Raw genomic sequence first — 27564 nt, forward strand, 5'->3', positions numbered from 1 at the left:
GGAACAGAAACTCAAACACTGCATGTTCTCACTCGTAGGTGGGAGTTGAACAATGAGAACACACGGATATAGGGAGGGGAACATCACACACTAGAGCCTATCAGGGGTAGGAGGCAAGGGGAGGGAGAGCATTAGGACAAATACCTAATGCATGCAGTGCTTAAAACCACCATAGCGCATGTATACCTATGTAACAAACCTGCACGTTCTGCACATGTATCCCAGAACTTAAAGTAAAATTTAAAAAAAAGAAAAGAAAATTGCTTGTGCTGGACTTTCTTTTAGAAGATAATTTAATTTTCTATTCAATAATATTTTTCTTGATAATTTAATTTTCTATTCAATAATATTTTTCTTCATAATTTAATTTTCTATTCAATAATATTTTTCTTGGTATATTTCAGGATGCTGAATTCCACTTTAACAAACTAAATGACTGTGCCTCTAAAATTAAGCACTATGTTTCCTTTCAGTAAGATGACTTGTGTCTTCCATTTACTGGCAAATAGATTCAAAAGAAAATCATAAATACTTCTTCAGTACTGATTTAATTGTTTAATGATGCTTAAATGTTATTAGTAGAGTAGACCAGTAGAAGGAACCTTGGATCAGACTAAATCTGTGTAGGACCAATCACTTCGTCCTGGGAAAGCCGCACTCCAGTTGCTTCTGTGAAATAAGATTGAGTTACTTTTCAGGGTTGTAATAGGAATTGAGAATTTTCTCCCTAAATATCAACAACAGTATTTTGGCACAAAGTAGGTGCCTAATAAATGGAATCGTTAGTTAGTATTAGCTCCTTTTGATGTTATTTTATATTAATATGTCCTTTATTTTAGAGATTTTTCAAACTATAGGTCTCAAATCATGAGTGGATTGTAAAACTAATGTACACAACTTTGAGATACAACTAGAATTTTTTAGTGATAAAGAACAGAGTAGAATTGAATATATCTGAGTATTTCACAGAAGTGTTTTTATGTGAAATTTCTCTTCAGTATATAATATCTAGGCAGACAGAGTGTGTATACTGGATGACAATGTAAAATAACCTCCTACTGTGAGTTGTATCCAAAAACTCCTTCAAAAAACAGGATTATGTTAGATACTTATCTCATAGTTTGCAAGTCTCCTGATACTACAGTGGCTAAGACACCTTGGTTCAAATCCCAACTCCATTAATTACTACTGTATGACTTTAACTGTCTGGGTTTTACTGTATAACCTCCTATGACTTAATTTCCTCACCTATGAAATGGGTGATAATTGTTAATGGGAATAATATGAAAACTACTATATGCTTTAATATGTTTAAACTGCTTGGCGGGTGCTCAATAACTGTTAGCTTATTTTTTAAAGACTGAGTAGAATATCTTTTTTTCTGAATAAGCAAACTGTGTACATAAAAGAATATAAAGTCATCAGGCTGGGAGCCATGGCTCATGCCTGTAATCCCAGAACTTTGGGAGGCAGAGCAGGCAGATCACTTGAGGTCAGGAGTTTGAGACCAGCCTGGCCAACATGGTGAAACTCCGTCTCTACTGAAAATACAAAAATTAGCCAGGTGTGTTGGTGGGTGACTGTAATACTGACTACTCAGGAGGCTGAGGCAGAATTGCTTGAAGCCAAGAGATGGAAGTTGCAGTGAGCAGAGATTGTGCCACTGCACTCCAGCCTGGTCTACAGAGCAATACCCTGTCTCAAAAAAATAAAAAATAAAAAATAAAAAATGAAGTCATCACATTAGCCAGGACTGAATAATCAACTAATTTTATCATCCACAAAATGATGCCTCCTGATAAGCATTTTATTTCCATAAATGTGAATTTTCAAGAACCAAGTAACTATTCTTAGGTTTGCTATTTACAAACAGTATTATCTCTCAAGATATGAAGAAATAAAAATAAAACACTAAGCAATCCCTTAGTCTTTCTTTGTCAATATGTTAGATCCTCAATTACCCATTACATTTTTGTATTTTATGATTTTTTAAAATTTCACAGTGGTATGCACTAAGTAAAAAGAACTTTGTCTATATTTCTTACAATTTTTTTTATTAAAAAAATAAGAAACAATAGGGATAATATCATTGGCTGGTAAGAGTTAAAAGCTTATAGCTCTTACTTTTTTGATGAACACCTTCCACAGATATTTTATGTCTATAGAGGATTGGTTTGGAAATTATAGAAACATTCTTTGCTTCCTTAAAAAAAAAAGAAGCTGGGTAACTTTAAGAACATTTTCTAAATGTTGACCCTACTTAGCAAAAGTCTTATTGTTCCTATAGTCTTTTATGTCTTTCAAACTATATGTAGAAAATTTTTATATACAAGTATAAGCTGGAGTAAAATGAAAACTAACAACTCAAGAAGTGAAGGAGGATCCAGCTATCAGTACACACAAAGCCTAGAAACAACTGTGTAGCCACTTGGAGGTAGCAGCTGAACATCAGTCTGAATGACCAGCAACAATATCCCACCTCTAGAACTAGACAAAAATTATGCAGAAACATAGTTGAGCAATATACCTTTAATGTAATGACGGAGCTATTATACTTAGTTATTTTCATTTAACTCGATCATTTCCTTTAAATTCTACAGTAAGCCATAATTCCTCAAATATCTTCAACTATCCTGTACAGAGATAAGTAATAATGTATATCACATCCGGTGTTTCTCACAGCAAAGGAACAAATTAATTTTTTGAATACGTACATAATAGTGTGTGTGTGTGTGTGTACAATTTTAGTCTGACTGACTCAATGAAATACAAAAGTTAGGATATCATTAACATCAACAGTTTCACCCAAATTGTATCAACAGAGCAAATAATACTTCAAAGTTTTCCAGGGAGATGGGCTCCTAAACTGAACAAAATCAGATAATCAGGAAAAGCTTCTGGGATGTGACTTGAGTTGGAAACAAAAAGTTTCCACATTTCTGGGAGGCCAAGTGCTATTAGAGATGGATGGATAGATCAATTGAGCAATCAATTGATTGATCCACTGGTAGTTTGTTCCATTGATCCACTGATCTATGGAACAAACTAATATGCCAGTGGATCAATGGAACAATGGATCAATGGAACCAACTAATATGCCAGACACTATGCTAAATTTTTTGCGTAAATTATTTCATACTCATAAAATCCTTACAGATTTGGTCTGGTTATCCTCATTTTACAAATGAAGAAACTGAAAAACAAGATCTGAGCCAATATCTGTCCAATTCTACCCTTTAGGATTATATTAGTAGCTAGTAATGGAAAATTAAAAACTTAAAAAAGAGAACGAGGCCAGGTGTGGTGGCTCACACCTGTAATCCGAATACTTGAGAAGGCTGAGACCAGTAGGATCACGTGAGCCCAGGAGCTCAAGGCTGCAGTGAGCTATGATCTCGCCAGTGCTCTCCAGCCTAACAACAGAGCAAGACCCTATCTCATAAATGAGAAAGAGAGAACTAGTCAATTATAAAATAAAAATTCTTATCTATGTGTATGTGTTAGCCTCAGCCATGATCTCCTGGAAGTAGATCCAAAATCTCTGAATTTTGATTAAGATTTTAATAAAACTCTTACGCATCTGAGATTATTCTATTTTCAATTGTACTTTCACTAAATATGTAAGTATGCATAACTAACTCACACATTGTTTGAATTTCTTTTCTTTTCTTTCCTTTTTTTTTTTTTTTTGAGAGTTTCACTCTTGTAGCCCAAGATGGAGTGCAGTGGCACAATCTTGGCTCACTGCAACCTCTGCCTCCTGGGTTCAAGCGATTCTCCTGCCTCAGCCTCCCGAATAGCTGGGATTACAGGTGCCCACCACCACACTCAGCTAATTTTTATATTTTACTAGAGATGAGGTTTCTTCATGTTGGTCAGGCTGGTCTCGAACTCCTGACTTCAAGTGATCTGCCTGCCTCAGCTTCCCAAAGTACTGGGATTACAGGAGTCAGCCACCACGCCCAGACTAAATTTCAATTTTTAAAAAATCTTGTTTGCTGGTTATCTCCATGGCTTTGCAAATTAAAAGGTTTTTATAAGTTCATCTACTTTCCTGTTGAGAACATGAAATGAATCCTGTCCAGGCCTCTTTACTTCTCTATTTCTGCCCCAAATCATGACATTCTTTCCTCAGAAAGTCTGAAATCTTAAGTCGTGCAGGAGAATTACAAAGTCCGGAATGTTTTTAGATTGGAGAATATACGTTCATTTCTACTCTCTTAGAATACCTTCCTTACATTTGTACCTTCACGTGTTCTAAGAAAAATCTAGGAAGGGCAGGTTTTAGTTCTTCGTATTTCAGAAGGTGGATAAATTATGAAGTCAAATGCCTTGTTAAAGTTTAGGTAGCTAGTGAAGAGGATGAGAACTGATGTCTTCTGAATTCACAGCTAAGATGTTTTACTGATTACTTTATTAATTATTTTGGCATATTGGGAGGTAAACAAATACTTTGAACAATTGAATGAATTAATAAAATAAAATATTCTACTTAAATAAGCTAAATAAAGCAAAATAACTAAACTTATAAGTTGTGTTTCATTAGCAGCACCTTGATGTATGTAATCAGCCATGCCACATTTATAGTGACATAAAAAAATTACCCAACAAGACAAGAAAATTATTGATCAGAGTATTGTTTACAATAAATGTCAAAAAAGTGACTGAGGTGAAAACTTACCATCAATAAATAAGATTCAAGAACCAATTACTGTAATACATTCATAACATCTTAGAGTATCAATATTATGAATAATATTACTTATAACCATTTTTAAAGTCACTAGCATTTTGAATGCATGTTATTTATCAACATTTCCAATACAAATATTTTATCTCTTTTTTCCTTTTAGAAAACACTAAATATATAAAGTATAGAGCATGTATTTTGTCAAGAATTGTTTCATACACGTTTTGGTAAGATATGGTTTAAAAGTTAAATCTACACAGCAAATAATTGGCTATATAAATAACTAATAGATTTGACAGTATACATAGTATTGTCGGAATAGAATACTATTGAGTAACTATGTCTGGTCTTTACCTTCTGGGGAAGAGCTCTTCACTCTCTGTGTTTCCATAAATATTTCATGAACCAACACAAAGCGACATGCTAATAATGGACTATTTACCCAGTGAGCAGGTGCCACCTCTGATGTTCTTTCATCTCTGGGATGCCTTTGATGTGGGAGCAGTTAAGCCATTTTGAATTGTTTTGTCTTTGCTTCCCTCCCCTCACAGCTTCACCTGAACCTAAAATGGTGAGCGAGAGTCACCATGAGGCCCTGGCAGCCCCACCAGTCACCACTGTCGCGACTGTTCTGCCAAGCAATGCCACAGAGCCAGCCAGTCCTGGAGAAGGAAAGGAAGATGCCTTTTCTAAGCTGAAGGAGAAGTTTATGAATGAGTTGCATAAAATTCCATGTGAGTATTCTATATTAGTACTTCGGTAAAAATAAGTGGTTGAAAAACACCCCATCCATTGGAAAGAAAGCAGAACTCCTTTTAATATACTATAAATTTACATTTAATTTATTATTATGGGAATGATAGTATCCCAATATAAAATGAAATATTCTTGGAAATGGAATATTATTCTTGTCTTTAAATATACTTCATAAATGAAAATCCAGTTTATAAAAAATGTCTGCAGCTTGTATTTAATATAAGTAGATTCTTTTCTTCGATGTCTGTTTCTCTCAAGAATATTAATGTTTATGGGTTCTGTTGTATTTATTTTGGATTTGCATTTATGAAATTATTTCATTGCAAAGACTGTTTCTGAACAATAGTTAAAGTTTGCTTTCCCAATATCGCAAGTTTGATTTTCTGTCACTCATTTGTCATCATTTAAAAATCTTATTGTTATTTTTTAAAGTTTCTTTATTGTCATTTAAAAAAAAACTGGACCTAAGTTTATTTGGATAAGTATAGTACTAAGTCTAATCAGTGACATTTAATTTTTTAATTTTATTTTTACATTGGCAGATAAAATCATACTGTTGTACAACATGGTAGCTATCATTAATAATATATCTATGATGTATACCAGAAAAATGTTAAGAGAATGAATATAAAGTGTTCTCACCACAAAAATAACTATGTGAGATTATGCATATTGCAATTAACAGGATTCAGTTATTCCACAAGGTATCAAAATATCATGTTGCAGACAGTAAACATCATGTTGTACAAAAGATCTCTCAAACTTATTTCTCCTCTCTAACTGAAATGTATTCTTAGACCAACGTCTCTCTCCAGTTGCCACCTCCCCTCAATCACCACAGCCACTGGTAACCACCATTCTACTCTCCACTTCTATGAGATCAACTTTTTTAGATTTCACATATGAGTGAGATCATGTTGTATTTGTGTTTCTGTGCCTGGATTATTTCACTTAACAATGTTCACCAGGCTCATTCATGTTGTCACGAATGCCAGGATTTCATTTTTTATAGCTGAATGGTATCTCTCAAGTGGATGTACCACAATCCATTCATCCACTGATAGACACTTGGGTTGATTCTATATCTTGGCTATTGTGAAAAATTCTGCAACAAACACGGGAGTGCAGATATCTGTTTGTTACATTGATTTCATTTCTTTGGATACATACTTGGTAGTAGGATTGCTGGATCATATGGTAGTTCTAGTTTTAATTTTTAAAGAAACCTCCATACTATTTTCCATAGTGGTTGTACTAATTTACATCCCCACCAACAGTATGCAGGGGTTCCCTTTTCTCCACATGCTTGCCAACACTTATATTTGATTTTTTGATACCAGCCATTCTAACAGGTTTGAGGTGATATTTCATTGTGACTTTAATTTGCGTTGCCTTAATAATTAATGGTATTGAGCGTTTTTTTCATATTTCTGTTGACCATTTAAATGTCTTCTTTTCAGAAATGTCTAGTCAGGTCGTTTGTCCTTCTTTTGATTGGGTTATTTGTTTTATTGCTGTTTGAGGTCCTTATATATTTTGGATATTAACCCCTTATCAGGTGTATAGTTTGCAAATATTTTTTCCCCTTCTGTAGATTGTCCCTTTATTTTGTTGATTGTTTCCTCTCCTGTGCAGAAGCTACTTAGTTTGATATAATCCCATTCATCTGTTTGCTTTTATTAACAGTACTTTTTGGGTCATATCCAAAAAGTTATTGCCAAGACCATATTATAAAGCTTTTATCCTGTGTTTTATTCTCGATTCATAATTTTGAATCTTATATTTAAATCTTTAATTCATTTTAGTTGATTTTTGTATATGTTGTGAGATATAGTTTCATTCTTATGCATGTGGATATCCAGTTTTCCCAACACCATTTACTAAAGAGACTGCTCTTTCTCTATTGTGGGTTTTTTGCTCTTTTGTTGAAAGTGAGTTGGCAGTAAATGTGTAGATTTCTTTCTGAGTTCTCTATTCTGTTTCATTGTCTATGTGTCTGTTTTCATGCTTGTACCATGCTGTTCTGGTTACTATAGCTCTATAGTATAAAACTATAACCCTGTAGTATATTTTGAATTCAGGTAGTGTGATACCTCCAGAAATGTTATTTTTGCTCAAGATTACTTTGGCTATTGAGGGATTTGTGTGGTTCCATACAAATTTTAAGATTGTTTTTCCTATTTCTGTGAAGAATGTAATTGATATTTTGTAGTACCTTTGTCTGGCATTGCTATCAGGGCTTTGCTGGCTTTGTAAAATGAGTTTGGAAGTATTCCTTCTTCCATTTTTGGAAGAGTTGGAGAAGAAATGGTATTAGTTCTTCAAGTGTTTCATAGAGATTAGCAGTGAAGATATAAGGTCTTCACTTATGGGAGACTTTTTACTACTGATTCAATCTTTTTGCTCATTACTGATCTATTAAGATATTATATTTCTTCATAATTCAATCTTGGTAGGTTGTATGTATCAAGGAATGTATCCATGTTTTCTTGGTTATCCAATTTGTTGGTATATAATTGTTCATAAGAGTCCCATGAGCCTTTGTATTTCTATTGTATCAGTTGCAATATCTCCTTTTTTGTTTCTTATTTATTTGAGTCTTCTCTCTTTTTTCTCTTAGTTAGTCTTTCTAAAGATTTGTCAATTTTGTTTAACTTTTCAAAAACCCGGTTTTGTTTATCTCAGTTTTGTTGATCTTTTCTGTTGTTTCTGTAGTCTCTATTTCATTTCTTTCTGCTCTGATCTTTATTGTTTCCTTCTTTTACTAAATTTGAGCTTAGTTTGTCTTTGTTTTTCTAATTTCTTGAGGTTCAACATTAGGCTATTTATATAAGATTTTTCTTCTTTTTGTGAAATAGACATTTATTTCTGTAAAATTCCCTCTTAGAATTGCTTTTGCTGTATACCATAGGTTTTGCTATATTGTTTTTCTTTTCCATTTGTCTTAAGAAATATTTTTTGTCTCCAGAAATGTTTGTTTCCTTTTTAATTTATTCAATGACCCATTATTTATTCAAGAGTATGTTGTTTAATTTCCATTATTTGCGCATTTTTTCTAAAGTCCCTTCTGTTTTTGATTTCTAGTTTTATATCATTGTGGTCAGGAAAAAAAATAACTTAATATGGTTTTAATCTTCTTAAATTTATTAAGACTTGTTTTGTGGCCTGACATATGATCTGTTCTGGGGAATGTTTCATGTGCAGTTGAGAAGAATGTGTATTCTGTAGCTGTTGGACAGAATAATATGTATATGTCTGTTGGGTTGATTAGATGCAGATTGTAGTTTAGGTGATGTTTCCCTACTGATTTCCTGTCTGGATGATCTGTCCATTGCTGAAAATGGGGTGTTAAGTCACTGTTATTGTACTACAGTTGATCTCTCCCTTCAGGTCTATTAATATTTGCTTTATACATTTAGGTGCTCCAATGTTAGGTGCATATATGTTTGCAGTAATTATATTCTCTTGCTGAATTTTGACCATTTTATAATCATTATATATCATTATATAATCATTATATATATTTTATGACCATTTTATATCATTATATAATTACCTTTATTTCTTTTTACAACTTTTGCCTTTTATTGTATTTGATCTGATACACATATAGTTATTCATGCTCTGTTTTGGTTTTCATTTGCATTAGATATCTTTTTTCATTCCTTTATTCTGTATGTCCTTATAGGTGAAGTGTAGGCAGCATTTAGTTGAATCTTTTTAAAATCCATTCAGTCACTCTATGCCTTTTGATTGAAGAATTTAACCTACTTACATTTAAAGTAATTATCAATAGTTACTACTGCCATATTATTAATTGTTTTCTAGTTATTTTGTACATTGTTTATTCCTCTCTTTTCTCTCATACTGTCTTCCCTTGTGGGGAAGGCAGTGATTTTTCTCTAGTGGTATGTCTGATTTCTTGCTTTTCATTTTTTGTATATCAACTAGAGGTTTCTTCTATGTGGTTACCATGAGGTTTTCAAAACACATCTATAGTTATAACAGGTTATTTTAAGCTGATAACAAATTGACTTTGATCATGAAAAAACCTCTATAATTTTACTCCTCCACTGTCCACATTTTGAATTTTTGATGTCAAAATTTACATATTTTATATTGCATATTCCTTTAAAAAATTATTGCAGCTATTACTATTTTTAATTGCTTTGTTTTTTGGCCTTCATACTACAGTTATAAGTAATTGACACACCAGGATCACAGTGTTATAGTATTCTGCATTTGGCTGTGTACTTACTTTTACCAGCAAGTTTTATACTTTTAAACATTTTTGTGTTAATCATTAGCAAATTTTTTTTCAACTTGAAGAACTCCCCTTAGTATTTTTATAAGACAGGCCTGGTGGTAATGAACTCCCACAGGTTTTGTTTGTCTAGAAAAGCCTGTATCTCTCCTTTATTTCTGAAAGATAGCTTTGCTGGGTACACTATTCTCTGTTGGCGGTTTTTTTCTTCAGCATGTTTTATAGTATTCCACTGTCTCCTGGCCTATAAAATTTCTGTTGAAAAGTCGGCTGCTGGATGTATTGGAACTCCCTTATATATTATTTGCTTCTTTTCTCTTGCTGCTCTCAGGATCCTCTTTTTGGTCTTTGATCCTTGACAATTTGAGTATATGTCTTGGGGTAGTCTTATTTGGAATGAATTTAATTGGAGACCTTTGATTTTTCTGTATCTGTATATTTACATCTTTCTCCAGGTTTAAGAAATTTTCCACTACCATTTATTTATTTGTTTGTTTGTTTATTTATTTTTATTTTTATTTTTATTTTTTTTTTGTGACAGAGTTGTGCTTGTCACCTAGACTGAGGTACAGTGGCATGATCTTGGCTCACTGCAACCTCCACCTCCCAGGTTCAAGAGATTCTCCTGCCTCAGCCTCCTGGGTAGCTAGGATTACAGGTGTCTGCCACCATGCCCAGCTAATTTTTTGTATTTTTAGTAGAGATGGGGTTTCACCATGTTGGCCTGGCTGGTCTCGAACTCCTGACCTCGAGTGATCCACCTGCCTTGGCATCCTAAAGTGCTGGGATTTCAGACGTGAGCCACTGCACCTGGCCTACTTTAAATAAGCTCCCCACTCTGTCTCTGTCTTCTTTTTTCTCCTATGGCTTGATTGTTTGCTTTGTTGATGCTGTCTCATAAATCCCATGAGCTTTCTTCATTTCTTCTCATTCTTTTTTCTTCTCTATTTTTAAATAGCCTGTCTTCAAAATTAAAGATTATTTCTTCTGTTTGACCAGTTCTGCTGTTAATACCCTCTATTGCATTTTTTTCTTTCATTATATTTTTCTCAACTTCTCTTTTCATTTCCTTCATTGTATTTTTTAGCTTCAAGAATACTTTTTTATTATTTAAACCTCTATTAAATATCTTATTCTGGTGTCATATTATTTTCTCATTTTTTTTTCTTGAAGTTCACTGAGCTTCCTTAGTTATTTGGAATTATTTGTCAGGCATTTTATACCTCTCCATTGATTTATGGTCAGTGACTCACACCTTATTTTTTTCCTTTGGTGATATGTTTGCCTGACTCCTTGATCTTTATGATCATGTATCAATGTCTGTGCATTTGAAGAAATAGGCACTTACATCAGTCTTCACAGTCCTCATAGACAGGCTTTGTCTGGGAAAGTCCTGCAGCAGGGTGTAGTGCTAGAGTGCATCAGAAGCCCAGGGCAGTTGCAGCCAGCATGGCATTGCCAGAACCTGGGGCCCACTGTGGCAGGTGAAGCACTGGAGTGGGCAAGAAGCCTGGGGCAGATGCAAATGGAAGGACACTAACGTACTCTAGCAGCCTGATGCAGCTGAAGTCAGTGCAGTGCTGCCAGAAGCCTAGGGCCCACTATAGCAGGTATGGCACTGGGGCAGACCAAAGCCTGGGACAGCTGTGGCCAGCATGGCACTTCCAGAATCTCAGGGCAATTATGGCCATAAGAGTGCTGCCAGAAGCCTGAGGTCCACAACAGCAAGCACAGTACTGGGACAGCTGAAGCCAAGGACTACTAATGCTGCCTGCTGCTGAGGGCGACCTGAAGCCCAAGAATACTGATACAAACCCAGTGGTGGTACATACCAGATATCGAGTTTGCCGTACAAGCCTGAAGCCTGGAGCTATGTGGTCCCTCCTGGCACCAAGGCAAGTTTAGAGGCTCAGTCACCAGTATAGGTCTTGAATTTAAGGCCATGTGGGTCTGCCTGGTACTGAGTTTTACTGCGCAGGTGCAATGCTAGGGTCCAAGGCAAAGTCCTGTGCTCGCTTCCCTCTCTTTCCCCCAAGTCGACAGTATCTCTGCACCTGTGCTGCCTAGGGCTAGGGAAAGAGTGATGCAGGTGTTGTAGAACTGTCCTTCCTATCTCTTCAATGTATTTTTTCTTATTATTATGCTACCACCAGCTACTGTGAACTTTCATGTGGTTTCCTTAGCTCTTGTGAAGTTATTTTCATGCATGGATAGTTGTTCAAATTTATGATTTTGTGGGAGATGGTATCTGCAGAGTCCTACTGCTCCATCTTGCTCTGCCTCAGTTCCAGTTGCATTTAATTTGAATCTTAAACTACAACTTAGTCTTTTTTCTTCAAGTATGAACACTTACTATGTATAGTCACTTTCCCAAATGCTGAGAACAAATATTTAGCACTCACGGAGCTTGTATTCTAGTGGGGAAAAGAAGTTAGAAATTAATAAAGAAGAAAATATATAGTAATAAATGATGTAAGGAAAAATATAGGAGCGTAAATGTAATCGGGAAGGGGAAAAGCGTAAAAGGTTGTTATTTTGGGGATGACCAGGGCTGGTTTCCTTCATAAGGAGACCTGAAGGAAGTGGAGGAGAGGATATCACAAAACCTGGCAAATAGGACAAAGGCCCTTAGGCAAGAATCTACCTGGAAGAGAAAGAAGCCCAGTGTGCCTTAAGTAGATTGAACGAGGTGGAGACTGGCAGAAGATGAATTTGAATGTAGCAGAAACCATGTCATGTGGGGTCTTGTCGATTGTTCTAAAGAACTTAGATTTTACACTGAGTGAAATAAAATGCCTTGTTGAGCAGAAGTGTCCCATGATCTGACTTTGGTGGGGTTTTCTGTTTTATTTTATTAATTATTATTATTATTTTTATTATTATTATTATTTGAGACAGCGTTTCACTCTTGTTGCCCAGGCTGGAATGCAATGGCACTATCTCAGCTCACTGTAATCTCCGTCTCCTGGGTTCAAGCGATTCTTCTACCTCAGCCTCCCAAGTAGCTGGGATTACAGGCATGCACCACCACGCCAGGCTAACTTTTTGTATTTTTAGTAGAGATGTGGTTTCTCCATGTTGGTCAGGCTGGTCTCGAACTCCCAACCTCAGGTGTTCTGCCTGCCTTGGCCTCCCAAAGTGCTGGGATTACAGGCATGAACCACTGTGCCAGCCCTGACTTGAGTTTTTTTAAAAGATTATTCCTGCTACAGGGGGAAAAAAAAGCTGGGGTAGCAAGCTATAGAAAGGCAAGGGCAGAAGAGAAAGCAGGCTGTTGAAATAATCCGAATGAGAGATTTATGACATGTATAAGATAATTATTCTATAAGGACACTGAAAAACTAAATGAAGCATACAAGGAATCAGCTTCTTATTCCTCATTAATTAGCAACTTGTTAATTTGTCTGTCCACTTTTAAGAAATTCGAGTTGGTCTAAGACACACACTTAGCACAGTTGTCAGTAATTACCATTCTTAGCAGGAAGACTCGTGAGCCAGTAGAGATGAAGATGGTCCAATACATCAAACACTAGAATGGGAAACACAAAATCTCAGTTCTTGTCATTGCTCTACCGCTGAGTTAATGGACTGATATATAAACTCCAGGTACTTTTGATATAACTTTGAGGTCATAACTACCAGGCATAAACCAAATACATATATTATGGGTACAAACTTTCACTTAAGGAATATTTTCTCAAAATGTTTACATAGGAGAAATGTGTTTTAGAGGAGGGGAGAAAGCAATGAACAACATAAATGAAATTCATATCTTGGCTTTTAACACCATCTTTCTCTCCGGAAGAATAAACAATATGAGACACATGGCAAGGCTGATAACTATAGGATTGAAATGCTCCCCATATACGAGCCTAACTCATTTACCCAGTTCCTTTTGGTCTTTGCCCAATGTTGGCACCTCCCCAACCACACTATTTAAAATTGCAATCCATTCATCTTACCCCACCTTTGCCAGTATTTCCTGTCCCCCATCCTTGCTTTATTTCCCACCATATTACTTAGCAATACCTGAAATATATGTATTTTATTATTTGGTTTTAAACTGTTCTAGCTTCTTCCAAAATAATGTAAGCTCTATGAAGGCAATATGTTGGGTCTGTTTTATTCAAGGTTATATCCATGCTGATGCCCGGAACATATGAGGCACTAAATATATATTTGATGAATGGGTGAATTAATGACTACCAATTTAACTTGTATCCTGAGCCACTCCTCTTAGACTTTGAGGCCTTAATATGCTGACACATTTAAGCATCTTACTAAATCATACATTTTAAATTTCCAACACTTATGAAAGCATCATTTTAATGCTTGACTATGTCATAAACATAGAAAATGCAATTGTTTCTATCTTTGGTCACAACTCCTCTATCTTTTAGCCTTTCTCACTCAGAGCCAGCTATTACTTTATTTTTTCCTCCCTATTCATTAGTAGGAGAGCAATCCGCTGGAAAAAAATTATCTATGAAACTCTCCTTTCGTTTGTTTCTCTTGAGTAATCTCATCTCTTTCCTTCCCAAACCATTGTCTTCGTCCTCTGTCCCTTTATTGGGCACTGGAAATCAGACCAGATAAACAATCTGCTTGTCCATGGAGATTTGCCTTTGACCAGCAACTTAAAATAATAGAATATCAAAGAATCTGAGTACCACCCTTAAAAATATTACATTGCTAGCACTCTCCTTGATTTATTAGGAAGAAAAAAGTAAGATAACTAAAATCTTAAAGTGATACGGTAAATCAATGTTAGAAAACACTGCATCATAAATAAAAGCCATGCCATTTATTAAAAGTGTGTAATAGTATGTATTTTACACTTTCATTTTAATCCATCATAATTTTTCCTGCCTGTGTAATTGACATTTCTAATAGGATTTATATGCAGGAAGCAATAATAAGCAAAAATAAAGCACATCCTTAAAATCAAATTCCTTCAGGAGCATATGTTATATAAAGGTTATCACTTTTGGCTTGGCATAATATACTGTGACGCTAATGACGGGTAGCAAATTCGAATATTAATCGATTTCAGTTTCTGAACTAAATCTTGGCTACCTGGCAGATGTGTTTTTTGCAAAATTGATAGCAAACAGCTTTACTCTGTCACTTGAAATTCCCACTTGTAAGAAGAGAGGTGTCACAATGGCAAGGAGTGTGCATGTCATTAGTTGGGTAATCTGCACAGTCCAGCATGAAACATATTCAAACCAAATTGCCTGATGATATCATGCATAATACCACAGGGCTTAAATTTTTTTTTAAAAAAAGGAGAAGGAAATGGTAAATGCTTAGCATTTTTATCTTTCAATTCATTCTTCACACTGTTATCTAAATGAAGCAGACAAGGTTTTTCAGAATGTTTTTTTATTTTGCAACTTTGATTTTAATATGACTAGGGGCATGGTTGGTTTGTAAAGCATGAACTCATGTCATCTGAATAGCTGTGATTAAGGCTTTGATATTCATGAGCTTCTTGAAGTAGAGTGTACCTTTCTTTAAGCACAGTAGAAAGTCAAATAGCCAGAACCTGACTCTTAGTCCAGAATAAGAGCAAGTGGATTAGGAATAGTTGTATAATTTATGCAGAAGTGTTATGGGATAGACAGTTTAATTCAGAAATTAAAAATACAAGCTCTAGACATGGACTACAAGAGTTCAAACCCCAGCTCCTCTGCATAATGGCTCTGTGACCTTGGGCATCTTAATTAATTTTCTGACTATCAGTTTCCTCCTATACAAAATGGGGATGAAAATAATACTCCCATCATAGGGTTGTTTGGTAAAGGTGTCAATGCATGTGAAGTGGTTAGCAGAGTGTCTGGCACTGAATAAGCGCTCTATAAATGGTAGCTATTATTAAACTCAAGCTGTCACTTTAACAAGTCTATTTCTATTTTAGAAAAACCCGCTATTCAGGTCAGTCACCCAAATTGAGAAAATTCCGGAAACTTTGCAGCCAAATACATGTGCATTGCATTCTTTAATCCCACTCCAATGATCTCTGTATTAGAGAAGGTAAATTCTCTCTTGGTGTTTCTTATTTCATCCTCTCTCTCTTTTTTTTTTTTTTTTTTGGTCCTATCTCCTTCCTTCTTTCTCCCTCCTTCATTTCCTGTAGCCTACCACAGGTACTCAAGATTCACATATATGAAAATGCCTAGCAAAATCCCATACATCGTAGGTTCTTAAGGAATACCAGTTTTCTTCCTTTATGCTCTAAAAATTTCTCCCCCTACTTTACCTCTCCCATCAAGCTATCATTCTCTCTCCTTCCTTCACATTTCCACCATACTTATTTAAAAACATAATCTGGACCCTGACATTTGTTTTATCAACTCCCATTACCAACTCAATTCCTTTCACTCTAATTTCCATCCTTTGCATACTATTAAAATTGTTTTCACTAAAGTCCCCAGATACTTCCCGATGTACAATTATGAGGGTTATTATCAATATTCAGCAGATATTTCTGCATTATTATCACTTTTGGCCTTCATCTACTGAAAACTCTTGACTTCCAGGACCACTCTCCTTTCTTCCTCTTCTTTCCTTCTCTCTTTATTCTCTTCACTGACTGGTCCTCCTTTTGTTATGATCTTTTCTTCCAATAGATATTAGAGGTCCTTGTTTTCTGGGGTTTCTCTTTTAATCCTATTCCATTTTTATTCTACATGCTCTCCTTGGGCAGTTTCATTCACCTGGCCATTCAAATAAAAAAACACCCTATTATTCTTGACTCCTTGAGCTATTTCACCACATATTCTGTACCTGCATTCAAGTTATGTGAATTACCTTGAATGCCTCACAAAACCAGCCAGCACTTCACTACACCGGTGTCTCCCCTCATGATTTTTTGGCTTTCTGAACTCCCCTTCCCCAGTAACCCTGATACACTGTTGGGTTTTTGTTTTGTTTTGTTTTGTTTTGTTTTGCCATTCAAGAGCCAGTTCAAGTGTCACCACTTGGATGAGAAGTTCCCTCATTTCCCAAGGCAGAAATATATGAGTCTTCTCCAACCTTTCAGAGCTCTTCATTCAAATCTCTCACTGTCTGGTTACCAGGGGTTTTCTGCCTTTCTCACTGATATGTAAATTAGCCAAAGGCAGGACCATTTTCTTACACATCTTTGTATCCCCCACATCTTGAAAGTGTCTGACACCAAAGGCATTAATAAAATCCAGATCTTCTCTTCTCGGCACTGTGTTGGATGAGGACCAGCAAAGCTCTCCTTCCAATATATGGGGCAGCCAAAACGGAGAGGAGGAGCTGTTTCCTTTGAGACTGGGTTAATTACTGCTACAAACAACTATTTAGATATCAAATTACAAAAATTAACATTATATCAAACAGTGTGGTCCTTATGCCGTGCTCGGAGAAACTGTGATCTAGAAAGCGGTAGTTCTCAAACCTTTTTAGCCAAGGATTGCTTTGTTCAAATGCAGTATTACATAGATATTAAATGTATAAGGTCTTATTTTATTTCATCATCTTCTTTAGTTTATAACTGTAGCTTAATTTTGGCTCAAAATATAGAAAGTGTGTGTGTGTGTGTGTATATACTACTGGGTATGTGTGTTTTAAGAGTTACCATTAAAAACAATCCTATGGCAGAAAGTTCACCTAGAGCAGTAGTTTTTGTTTTTTGTTTTGTTTTGTCTTGTTTTTTTGAGACAGAGTTTTGCTCTGTCACCCAGGCTGGAGTGCAGTGGCACAATCCCGGCTCACTGCAACCTCCGCCTCCCGGATTCAAGCGATTCTCCGCCTTAGCCTCCCAAGTAGCTGGGATTTCAGGCGCTCACCACCATGCCCGGCTAATTTTTTGTATTTTTAGTAGAGACGGGGTTTCATCATGTTGGCCAGACTGGTCTCAAACTCCTGACCTCGGGTGATCCACCCGCCTCAGCCTCCCAAAGTGCTGGAACTACAGGCGTGAGCCACCGTGCCCAGCAGAGCAGTAGTTCTTAATAGAGATGGCACAGCTCCTACAACATACTGTAAGTATTTTGGGGTCATTTTCAGTATATTAAAAAATGGGCATGCAGGAAACTCCTGGCATTTAGAGGGCATGGTCATAGGACCCTACACATCCTGCAAAGTGTGGGACAGTTTCACAAAATGAAGAATTATTCTGAATCCCACACAAATCTCAAAAGCCCCATAGGACATACATACAGATGGAAACCCTTTCTGTAATTATCTGAACCCAAAACTATTTTCCATATAAACACAAAGTGTTTTTGCATGGCTCTCATATATGAATACATGGAATAGTCTAGTTTGTATTCTAATGTCCACCTAGCCTTTAATCTCTGATTTTCTTCTGATTTTTAAAAATTCTTCTGATTGTCTTCTTTAAATCTAAACATCCTTTTTAGTATTACATAGTTTCAAGCATTTGCTTATTTCATTGTGTCTTAGTGTATAAGCTGCATCTGAAGATTTTTGTACTGAAATAGAATTGTTTAAATAAATTATTCTTCATTTACATCAGGTATAACTCCCAATGCAATCCCAGTTGATGAGTGCTGACGAGTTGATGGATGCAGCACACCAACATGGCACAAGTATACATATGTAACAAACCTGCATGTTATGCACATGTACCCTAGAACTTAAAGTATAATAAAAAAAAAATCTAAAAAACTAAATAAATAAATAAATTAGTCTTCTTTCTCTATTATATTATAGTTGACACATTTTACTAATTTTAAAATTATATATGTAGGTATGTGATATTCTTATTTGCACTTAGAGACAGAAAAAAGGAGTATTATCAAACATTTGTTATGAACTGGAGTAATACTGATTTTAAAAAACAACGGGCAACACGACTCTATCAACATTCTCTATTCAAGGTGGAAAACTAACAAAAGTACATTCTACTGATGCCACATTTCAGGAAGGTTGTTTATATGTCCCCTTGGATTTTGTTTTATAAACTGGTGTTGAGGGATTTTTATAAACTTCCAAAGCATAGGTAACACAGAATAACAGTAAGCACACAAAGCCACCAAGTAAATTAAAATCACAACTAAGTTTCTAAACTTTATTCAGCTACATTCCATTAGCATTTCAAAGATATTAAGCAAACACGCCTGAGGAAAATTAGGGGCTTGAATAAGATTTTGGGCCTATATCCAGAATAATTCAGGAATTACCTTGCTGAAATACCATACAAATGTACTTTAAAATAGCTTTAACATCTATTTTGTTTTTACCACGTAGCAGATACATTGCAAACCACAGACTACATTTTCACTAAGCAAAGCCTGACTACAAAAACAAACCTACAGAGACAACAGAATGAGAGAAGCTGGGAGACTGCTGTTTTCTCCTCACTCATGACTATGTAGATCTTTTATTGCATTGCTGATCTGTCAGGTTTGTGCCGGTTTCTATTAAACTGAGGAAAGAATTTAGAAGCAGAAACCAGAGGGAATTTATGATATGTATCATTATATTTTTAGTGCTTGGCTTTATTTTTGTTTGTTTTGATTTTCATTTATAAGAATACTGTAATAAAGGGATTTGTACTTGATGTCTTCTGAGTCCACGTGTCTCCCCAGCCTATCTTTTAAGTGAACTTAGGTAACTTTGAAATAAAGATTAAGAAAATATTGGCCCATTGAAAGATTTCCTCACTAAACAACACTTTCATTGACACTGCTGCCCTGGAGAAATTTCAAAACCACTTGAACTGTCTCCTTTTTTCTCTTCTTTTTCAAGCTGTTTTCACACATACAAGTTTTTTCTTAAAAAAAAAAAAAAAAAAAGGATAGTAGTAGGCAACAAATAATAGAAACATATTTGAACTGATAAATACGCCGTTTTCTGAAAGTAGTTTTTATCTGTCCATAGAAACTCAGAAAAGAGCCAGGATTGAGGGACAATAAGCTATAATTGATTGAGTCGTATTGTTCAATGCCTTGAAGGTAAAACATTATTTTAATGTTAAAATGTAAAACATTAATTATTTAACGTAAAATGTAAAAAATTTATTTTTGTTAGGATTTGGACCAGATGATTTTAAATCAATTAACTATTGCGGTGGATTTAAAACACTGCTGTTATAATCAAGCAAATATTACTACCTAAATTATTTGGTACACTTAGGTAGCCCCAAAGTGGTAGCAATTTATCCATAATGCTGTCTTAATCACTCAGAGATTCTTAGACAATATTAGCAACTAACCCAGGTTCAGGGGAACATTGTTTGCTATGGTGAGAATCTATGAAATGAGGTCATTTGTAGTATGAGCTACAAAGTTGGTCTTCCCAAGTTCAAAATTCTGACTCTGCCATTACTAGTGTATGACCTTGGACAAATCATATAATTTCTCTGTAAAATAAAGACAGTAATAGTACTTTACCTCTTGGAAGGTGTGAGTAGTAAAGTATTCATGCATATAAAGTGCTTAAAACAATGTCTGGAATATAATGGCCACATTCAAATTCCGTAAGCTTCCACTGCATATTTATAGAGTGCCTACTATGTGCAAGGCTGTATATGCCATAGTAAGGAGTTAAATCAAAGCACATAATTTTTCTGGACCTCAACAGCATTACAACTCAGAACGTTTCTGCAAGAAGGACTTCTAAATTAAAACGTCTTAGCAGGACAACAATGGGTCTTTATGACATGGCTCTCGCGTACGCTCCAGCCTCCTCTGCAACTGTTCACCCTCACACAGTTTGCTCCAACACGACGGAACCTCTTAACAGTTACTGAATGTATTATCCATAGTTTTTCTTTCTTCCCGATCTTTATACAAACTGTCTCCTCTGCCTGAAATTCCTTGCTTGTCATGGCTTGTCTACCTAGACTCCTTCTAGTTAGCCTTCAGAACTCTACTTTTGTTGAAAGCTTTTCCTGTTTTCTGGTACCAACTTCCTAATCCACTATTCCTCAGCAGTTCTCCCTCCATAACAAGTTTGTACTTTGCATATGCTTATAATTTTTACTTTTATTATTTTGTATTTAGTTGAGGCCAGGGACACACTGTCTTTTCATCTTTGTGTCTCCAGTTCCAGCACAAAATCTGGCTCACAGGCAGGCAGAATTATTACTCTCCTTTAGCTCAAAGGCCCTCATATCAAGTTATCAAGAAAGACGTCCAAAGAGCTCTTATGGGAAAAGGGTGAGAGAGGACATAATAATCAAAGGCGACATTCACTGTGAAGCTAAATCAAAGGTGGGCAACCTTCCAGAGCCATTCTGCCTTGCCCTCGACCGCACTCTACTTTACAATCCATCTTTGTTTTTTCTCTCTCCTTTTACTTTTCTCCCTTTCCTCGACCTTTCTCTAACATTATAATCTTTTGTTCCCTTTCGTTCCTCCTTGCCCATGCTGATTTCAAATGTTCGTTGTTTAATTTTTTCTCCATCCGTCTCGTGGCAGCCCCATCTAATTCAGAGTCAAGATGCAAGCAGCCACCAAACTGGTCCTCCAGCTAAACAATGTCCTCAACCCCAAGCATGTTTTTTCCAAGTGGAGATCAGGTACTCAGTGATAGCTTCAACTTTTTGTTTTAAAAATAATGAATTGTATTGACATATCCAGAAAATAAGATTGGTTCATTTCATACGATGATTATTATCTAACATAGCCCAGTTTCCTGTGTTTTCACTGAGACAGTTCAAAAGAAAGCTGGATACACTGTTACAGTGGCGTTTCCCCCAGTGGGTACATGTATGAGGTTTGCTTTGCTGAGTAGCTGTTTATAGGAAACTTGTGTAGATTTCTGTGTTTCGCCCTATCAGGCACACAAAGCACAGCAGTTCCTCTTTTCAGCTACGTTGTCAATATCACCACAACCATCGATACCATTTGAAGTGGTGCTTCCACATGGCCTTGACAGCCATCTTCTGCTCACACTGATTGGAACTGTTCTGTCACCTCACCTTTCTACAGCTGCTGTCACTCATCCACCTTTCTTTTCCAGATCTGCTAATGTGGCTCTAATGCGATTTACCTGGCTGCCTTCCAGGCCCCCATCAGTAGTGGATCTGTTTTGCTATTTTGCATTAAGTAGCCTTAAGCACCAGTGCTATTGACGTGAAAGGCAAGGCACTTCCACTAGAGCTTGAATGTAATAATCTTTCTAACAGCTGAGCCCTGCAGAATTTTACTGATGCTGCAATTACAGGAAAACATATAGGCAGTTTCCCAAGGTCAGCTGTGCTACTGTTATCTTCCATTGGAGATTGATGCCGCCTTGCCTCTAATCTGGATTACTTGATTTGGCCATTCCCTTAGGCAGGGATAGTTGGACCTATATGTACAAGGCACCCCATACAATGTATCTTACTGTTATTGAAAATCTCTTCTCCCTTGGCTTCTGATACTCAATTCTCTTTCCTTCTAACATTCTTTCTTTCTTTCCTTCTAATATCTTTCTTTCCTTCTAACATCTTTCTTTCCTTCTAACATTCTTTCTTTCTTGCTGCCTCCTCCAATTGCCTAGAGGTGGGTACTCTCCAAGCCTCTGCCTCTGACATTCTTCTACCTCTATGATTTATTTATAATTTCAGGATTTCCAATACTATCTTTATGTAAATCACACTCAAAACTCAATCCTCAAACTTGATATCTCTGTTGAACGCTCCTCTTTTGTTAAATTAACTTTATCGAAGAATGGTTTACATATAATAAGATGCACCCATTGAAAATGTATAGTTCCGTGCTTTTAGTCATGTAAAAGCAATGTAATTATCACCCCCAAAAATTGCTTCTAGTTCCTTTCTAGCAATTGCCGCCCTGCTACCTTTAGTTATGGGCAGTAATTAATCTGCTTTTCTGTTACTACAAATTAGTAATAACTGTTCCAGCATTTAATTAAAATGGAACCATGCACGCATTCTGTATCTGGTTTCTTTCACTTAGCACAATGCTTTTGCGATTTATCTTGCATGTTTCGGTAGTCCATTTCTTTTTATTGCTGAGTAACATTTCATTGAATGGATATCCATGAGTTGCTTATCCATGTATTTGTTGATAGACATTTAGGTTATTTCTAGTTTGGGGCTTTTTTTTTTTTTTTTTTTTTAGATGGAGTCTCGCTCTGTCGCCAGACTGGAGTGCAGTGGCGCAATCTCGGCTCACTGTAACCTCCACCTTCCCGGTTCAAATGATTCTCCTGCCTCAGCCTCCTGAGTAGCTGGGACTACAGGCACATGTCACCATGCCCAGCTAATTTTTGTGTTTTTAGTAGAGACGGGGTTTCACCCTGTTGGCCAGGATGGTCTCTTTCTTTTGACCTCATGATCCACCTGCCTCGGCCTCCCAAAGTGCTGGGATTACAGGCGTGAGCCACTGCGTCCAGCCTAGTTTGGGGCTTTTAAGGAAAAAGTTGCAATAAATATTTTAGGGCAACTCTTTAAGAGGACATATATTTATTTATGTTTTCGTTTCTCTTAGGAAGTACCTAGGTATAGAATTACTATGTCTGGTAGTACAGAAGTATATTTGTCTTACTTTATTAAAAAGAACTGCCAATCTGTTTTTTAAAGTGGTTTTATTAATTATATCTCCACAGGTGATGTATGAGAGTTCTAGTTGCTCTACATCCTTGCTAACACTTGGATTTGTCTAGTCTTTTTCATTTTAGTTACTCTAGTAGGTGTATAGAATATATCATTGTGGTTTTAATGTGCAATTCCCTGGTAACTCACAATGGGTTGTAAACCTAAATGTAAAAGTTAAAACTGTAAAACTTCTAGAGGAAAATGTAGACAATAATTTCATGACCTTCATATAGACAAAGATTTTCTTAAGAGGTCACCAGAATCGTTAAATATAAAAGAAAAACTTGATAAGTTAGAATTTTTCAAGGAGTCAAGACTTCCGCTTTGTAAATATACCGTTAAGAAAATACAAAAAACGGCTAGTCACAAAATGGGAGAGAATATTCCTTTTATATATATATAAATACATATAATGAATATATAAATATATATAATGAATATATAAAAATATATAATGAATATAAATATATAATGAATATATATAAATATATATAATGACATAGAAGTCATTTCCATAATATATATGTTTTAAGACTTCTTACAATTCAATACAAATATGAGCAAAAGATTTTTAATAGACACTAAATGAAAGAAGATATGAATGGCTAAGTTCATGTAAACATGTTCAGCATTCTTAGTAAGAAAATATGAAATAACAATGAAATTGATTTTTTTTTCTTTTTTTGAGACGGAGTCTCGCTCTGTTGCCCAGTCTGGAGTGCAGTGGCACGATCTCGGCTCACTGAAAGCTCTGCCTCCTGGGTTCAGGCCATTCTCCTGCCTCAGCCTCCCAAGTAGCTGGGACTGCAGGCGCCCGCCACCATGACCGGCTATTTTTTGTATTTTTAGTAGAGATGGGGTTTCACCGTGTTAGCCTGGATGGTCTCGATCTCCTGACCTCGTGATCCACCTGCCTTGGCCTCCCAAAGTGCTGGGATTACAGGCATGAGCCACCGTGCCTGGCCAATGAAATGGATTTTTAAAGCTCTCTTTTAGATTTGTTCATCTATATACCCATTAGCAATTGAAATTCAGTATATCCAGAGCTAAATTCACCTTATTTTCTTTTTCCCCCAACAAAACAAACACATGCATGTTTCTTGACTCTGAAGCTCAATACCAGAGCTTATGTTTAATTATACCCACTTTTGGACCCCCATTGTCCAACTAGTTAGCAAGTCATATTTCCTAATCTTCTGTCCTCTCTCTACTCTGTCTCCACTGTCATTGTTCTGGTTTGAGCCCTCATCTATATCGTAAGAGTCTCTTAGGAGGTGTTCCCACAATGATTTTCCATTTACAGCCAGCCTATTGTACATAAATCTTTCAGATGATTTTTCTTAGAGCCCAGCTCTGAACATGCAAGTCCCTTGTTCAGAAATGTTTAGTACTTCCCCCTTAGCTGGCTTTTCAACTTCTTTATTTGACATTCAAACCTCTCTATAGTTTAACCCCAACCTACCTTTCCAACCTCTCTTTTACGTACTCAATACTTCGTGAACTGAACTAATTACTGTTCTACAGATGCATGCTTCCATTTCCTGTCGTTTTACCTTAGTCCATGATGTTCTCACATCTGAAACGGCATTACACCCATCTCTGCATATTCAAAGCTCCCTGTCCTAAAAGACTAAGACTCAATTCAAATGCTAGCTCTTCTATAAAGCTTCTGCCAAATACCAGCATTACTAATTTAATATAGTTTTCATCTTCCACTGAGTGGTATTATTATAAGCTCATATCTTCCTTACTAGATTTTTAAGATAACTGTAGAGGTTGACCCATTCCTACATAGTGCAACTACATGCTATCTGCCCTACAAGGATAAAACAGTGAACAAATGTTTGTGTCATGGATAAACAGCTTGATGGTGGGATATAAAACAGAATAAGTCATCATTCTTACAATCTGATAAGAGAAATAGGATATGCATGGAAACAATAACAACATAAAAATGTGATGCATAATGAAACTTGTGAGAGACGTGTAGAGGAGTCATCATAGAGTAATTTGGAATTAGGTTAGGGAGGTCCATCAATATCAAGATGAGTTTAGACTTTATTTAATAGTTAAAGAGGCGCCAGGAACCATTCAAGATATTCAAACCCAGAAGTAACATAATTACAGTTTTGTTTTGGGAGTATCAGTCTGGCAGCAGTGTGTGGGTAGAATGGATTGTGACGGGGGAACCTGGAGGGAGAGACAGGCAGGACAGAGGGAATTGAAGGAACAGTAGCGTGAGATAATGAAAGACTAAACTGCTAGCAAAAGTGCAGATGTGACAGACTCTGTGGACATGCTGTTGACAGGCGCTGCGTCTGCGTCTGAAGGTGTGTAGAAAAGAGAAAATGAAATATAATTTCAGAGAAGCTGGGTAACCATTCCAGGGTTATGCCCTGTAGGGATTGGAGAATACAAGAAAGAGTTCGGTTTTAGAAATTGAGATTTCTTTGACCACATACAAGTTTAGGTTGCATTAAATAAGAGCAGATATATGTTATTAGTAAGACTACATAGAAGGGGGAAAAAAAAAGAGAGAAATCCAGTGATAAATTCCGAAAATACAAAACTCATGGAAGAGTAGAGAAGGTGATGAAGAGATAAATGAGCTGTCAAAGAGTATTGGGTAAAGTAGAACAGCAGTATGCCATGGAAGCTAAATAGTGAGTTCCAGAGAAACAATAGTCATTTCCATGTGAAAGAATGTTTTTGAAAGTACTGCTTAAAGTTTGGAAGAAACAAAAAATAGGGAGTCTCTGAGCCCACTCCAGCTCCAGAGGCTGCCCATTAAAAAATTTAAATTAAAAAAAAGAAACAAAAATGATTAAAGCAGGCAATCTACCCTTACAGTGTTTTCAGTCTAATGAGGCAGAAGGAGCAGACTTCATCCTTATCATCAACATTCCCATCATTTTCCAAGTGCTTATTACAGGCCGTCATCTGTATATTGAATTATAATTTTGCTAACCCCATACACTTATGATCCCAATTTTATAGGGGAGTAGAAAGTCTCAAAGATGTTATGCAGAATACATTTTAGTACAGGGTTTATTGAAGTAAATATTAAAGAGAGATACAAATGAGCTAAGCTCAAAGGAAATAGAACTGGCATGGGAATAACAGAAAAGGAGTTAATAAAAAGATAACCTCTAGACTGTGCCATGAACCAAAGAAGGATTTGCATAATCAGAGAGTTGGTAAAAAGTCATTCCACACTGAACGAGGTGAGTATCATCAGAGTTTTGTGGTTAACAGTGAGGTTGGTGTAATTGCTTGGTGTGCAATATATTGTATATCCTACAACTTACTGTAGGACACATTTAGTGGTATGACTGGAAGAGAAAGCATGTGACCCGGTTTTCTAAGAACTTTTAATGCCATCCCAAGCAGGTTTTATGCTGAAAACTCTAATCTTTTGTGGACTTTAAGAAACAAAGTGTGACCCAACTTAATTTTTTTTTTCTTTTTGGATCATTAAAGAAATAACTAGACATACAAGCACCCAGGCATGGCAAATGCTTCAGATAGATCACAGAAGATTATGACTGAAAAAAAGGCCAGTAGATTTAGAGCTCTTTGTTGACCTTGGAAAGCCTTGTTTCATTAGAGAGCAGCCAACTTGCAGGGTGCAGGATGGGGAGTTAAGAAGTGAGGAAACAGAGTGAGAATGCGAAAGCAGTGAGCATGAACTGTTCTCTCCCATAAGAGGACAAGTAGAATTACAGCTCATGCACTTAACAAGATGCAGGGCAATTGGCTATGTGTTGCGGTAGTGAAAAGGAGATGAAAATAAATAGGTTTTCATTACCAAAGACAGAGCTAACTCTCCTGCCTACTTCCAAATGCTACCACATATCCATATCCTTGATGTCATTACTAATCCCTCATATTTTTGCAACAGAAGATGCTTGTGAACCTGGGACAGAAATGTTGATGGCAATCCAACTGATAATCTTGAATGTGAGAAATCCTTTTGAATATATTCATATGGCTAATTTGCTTTGACTATAAAGTGTTGCTGAGACCTCATTAACATATTTGTGATATTTTCCCTGCTTCTTTGATCAGAGTCTCCCTGTCCTTGGAATTCTCCATAAGCCTCATGCATATAGCACTTGCTAATTTTATTCGTATGTTCCAGTTATTTGCCTTATTCTTTCAGATTGTCCTATATTCTTTGGTGGCAGAAATTGACATTTAATATGTATTGCTCCTATAGAGCAGGTACTAAATAATTATTTTTGGTTTGAAATAATTTTAGATACTATGTTTCTCTATTATAAATATGTATAAAAAATTGACTTGTAG

At 36.1% G+C, this 27564-nt stretch overlaps 1 protein-coding gene across 2 annotated transcripts in view; it reads left to right on the plus strand.

The window, feature by feature from the left end:
* The window catches only part of SYT1 (synaptotagmin 1), a 594417-nt gene that overhangs the window by 347754 nt on the left and 219099 nt on the right, over positions 1-27564 (plus strand). For both annotated transcript variants that reach the window (XM_001084620.4, XM_015152348.3), the window contains exon 4: positions 5242-5424. In XM_001084620.4, the coding sequence (XP_001084620.1) occupies positions 5259-5424 (166 nt within the window). In that variant the 5' untranslated portion in view covers positions 5242-5258. The remainder of the gene's footprint in view (positions 1-5241; positions 5425-27564) is intronic.

Source organism: Macaca mulatta, chromosome 11, assembly GCF_049350105.2.
Source record: "Macaca mulatta isolate MMU2019108-1 chromosome 11, T2T-MMU8v2.0, whole genome shotgun sequence".
Classification (NCBI taxonomy): Eukaryota; Metazoa; Chordata; class Mammalia; order Primates; family Cercopithecidae; genus Macaca; species Macaca mulatta.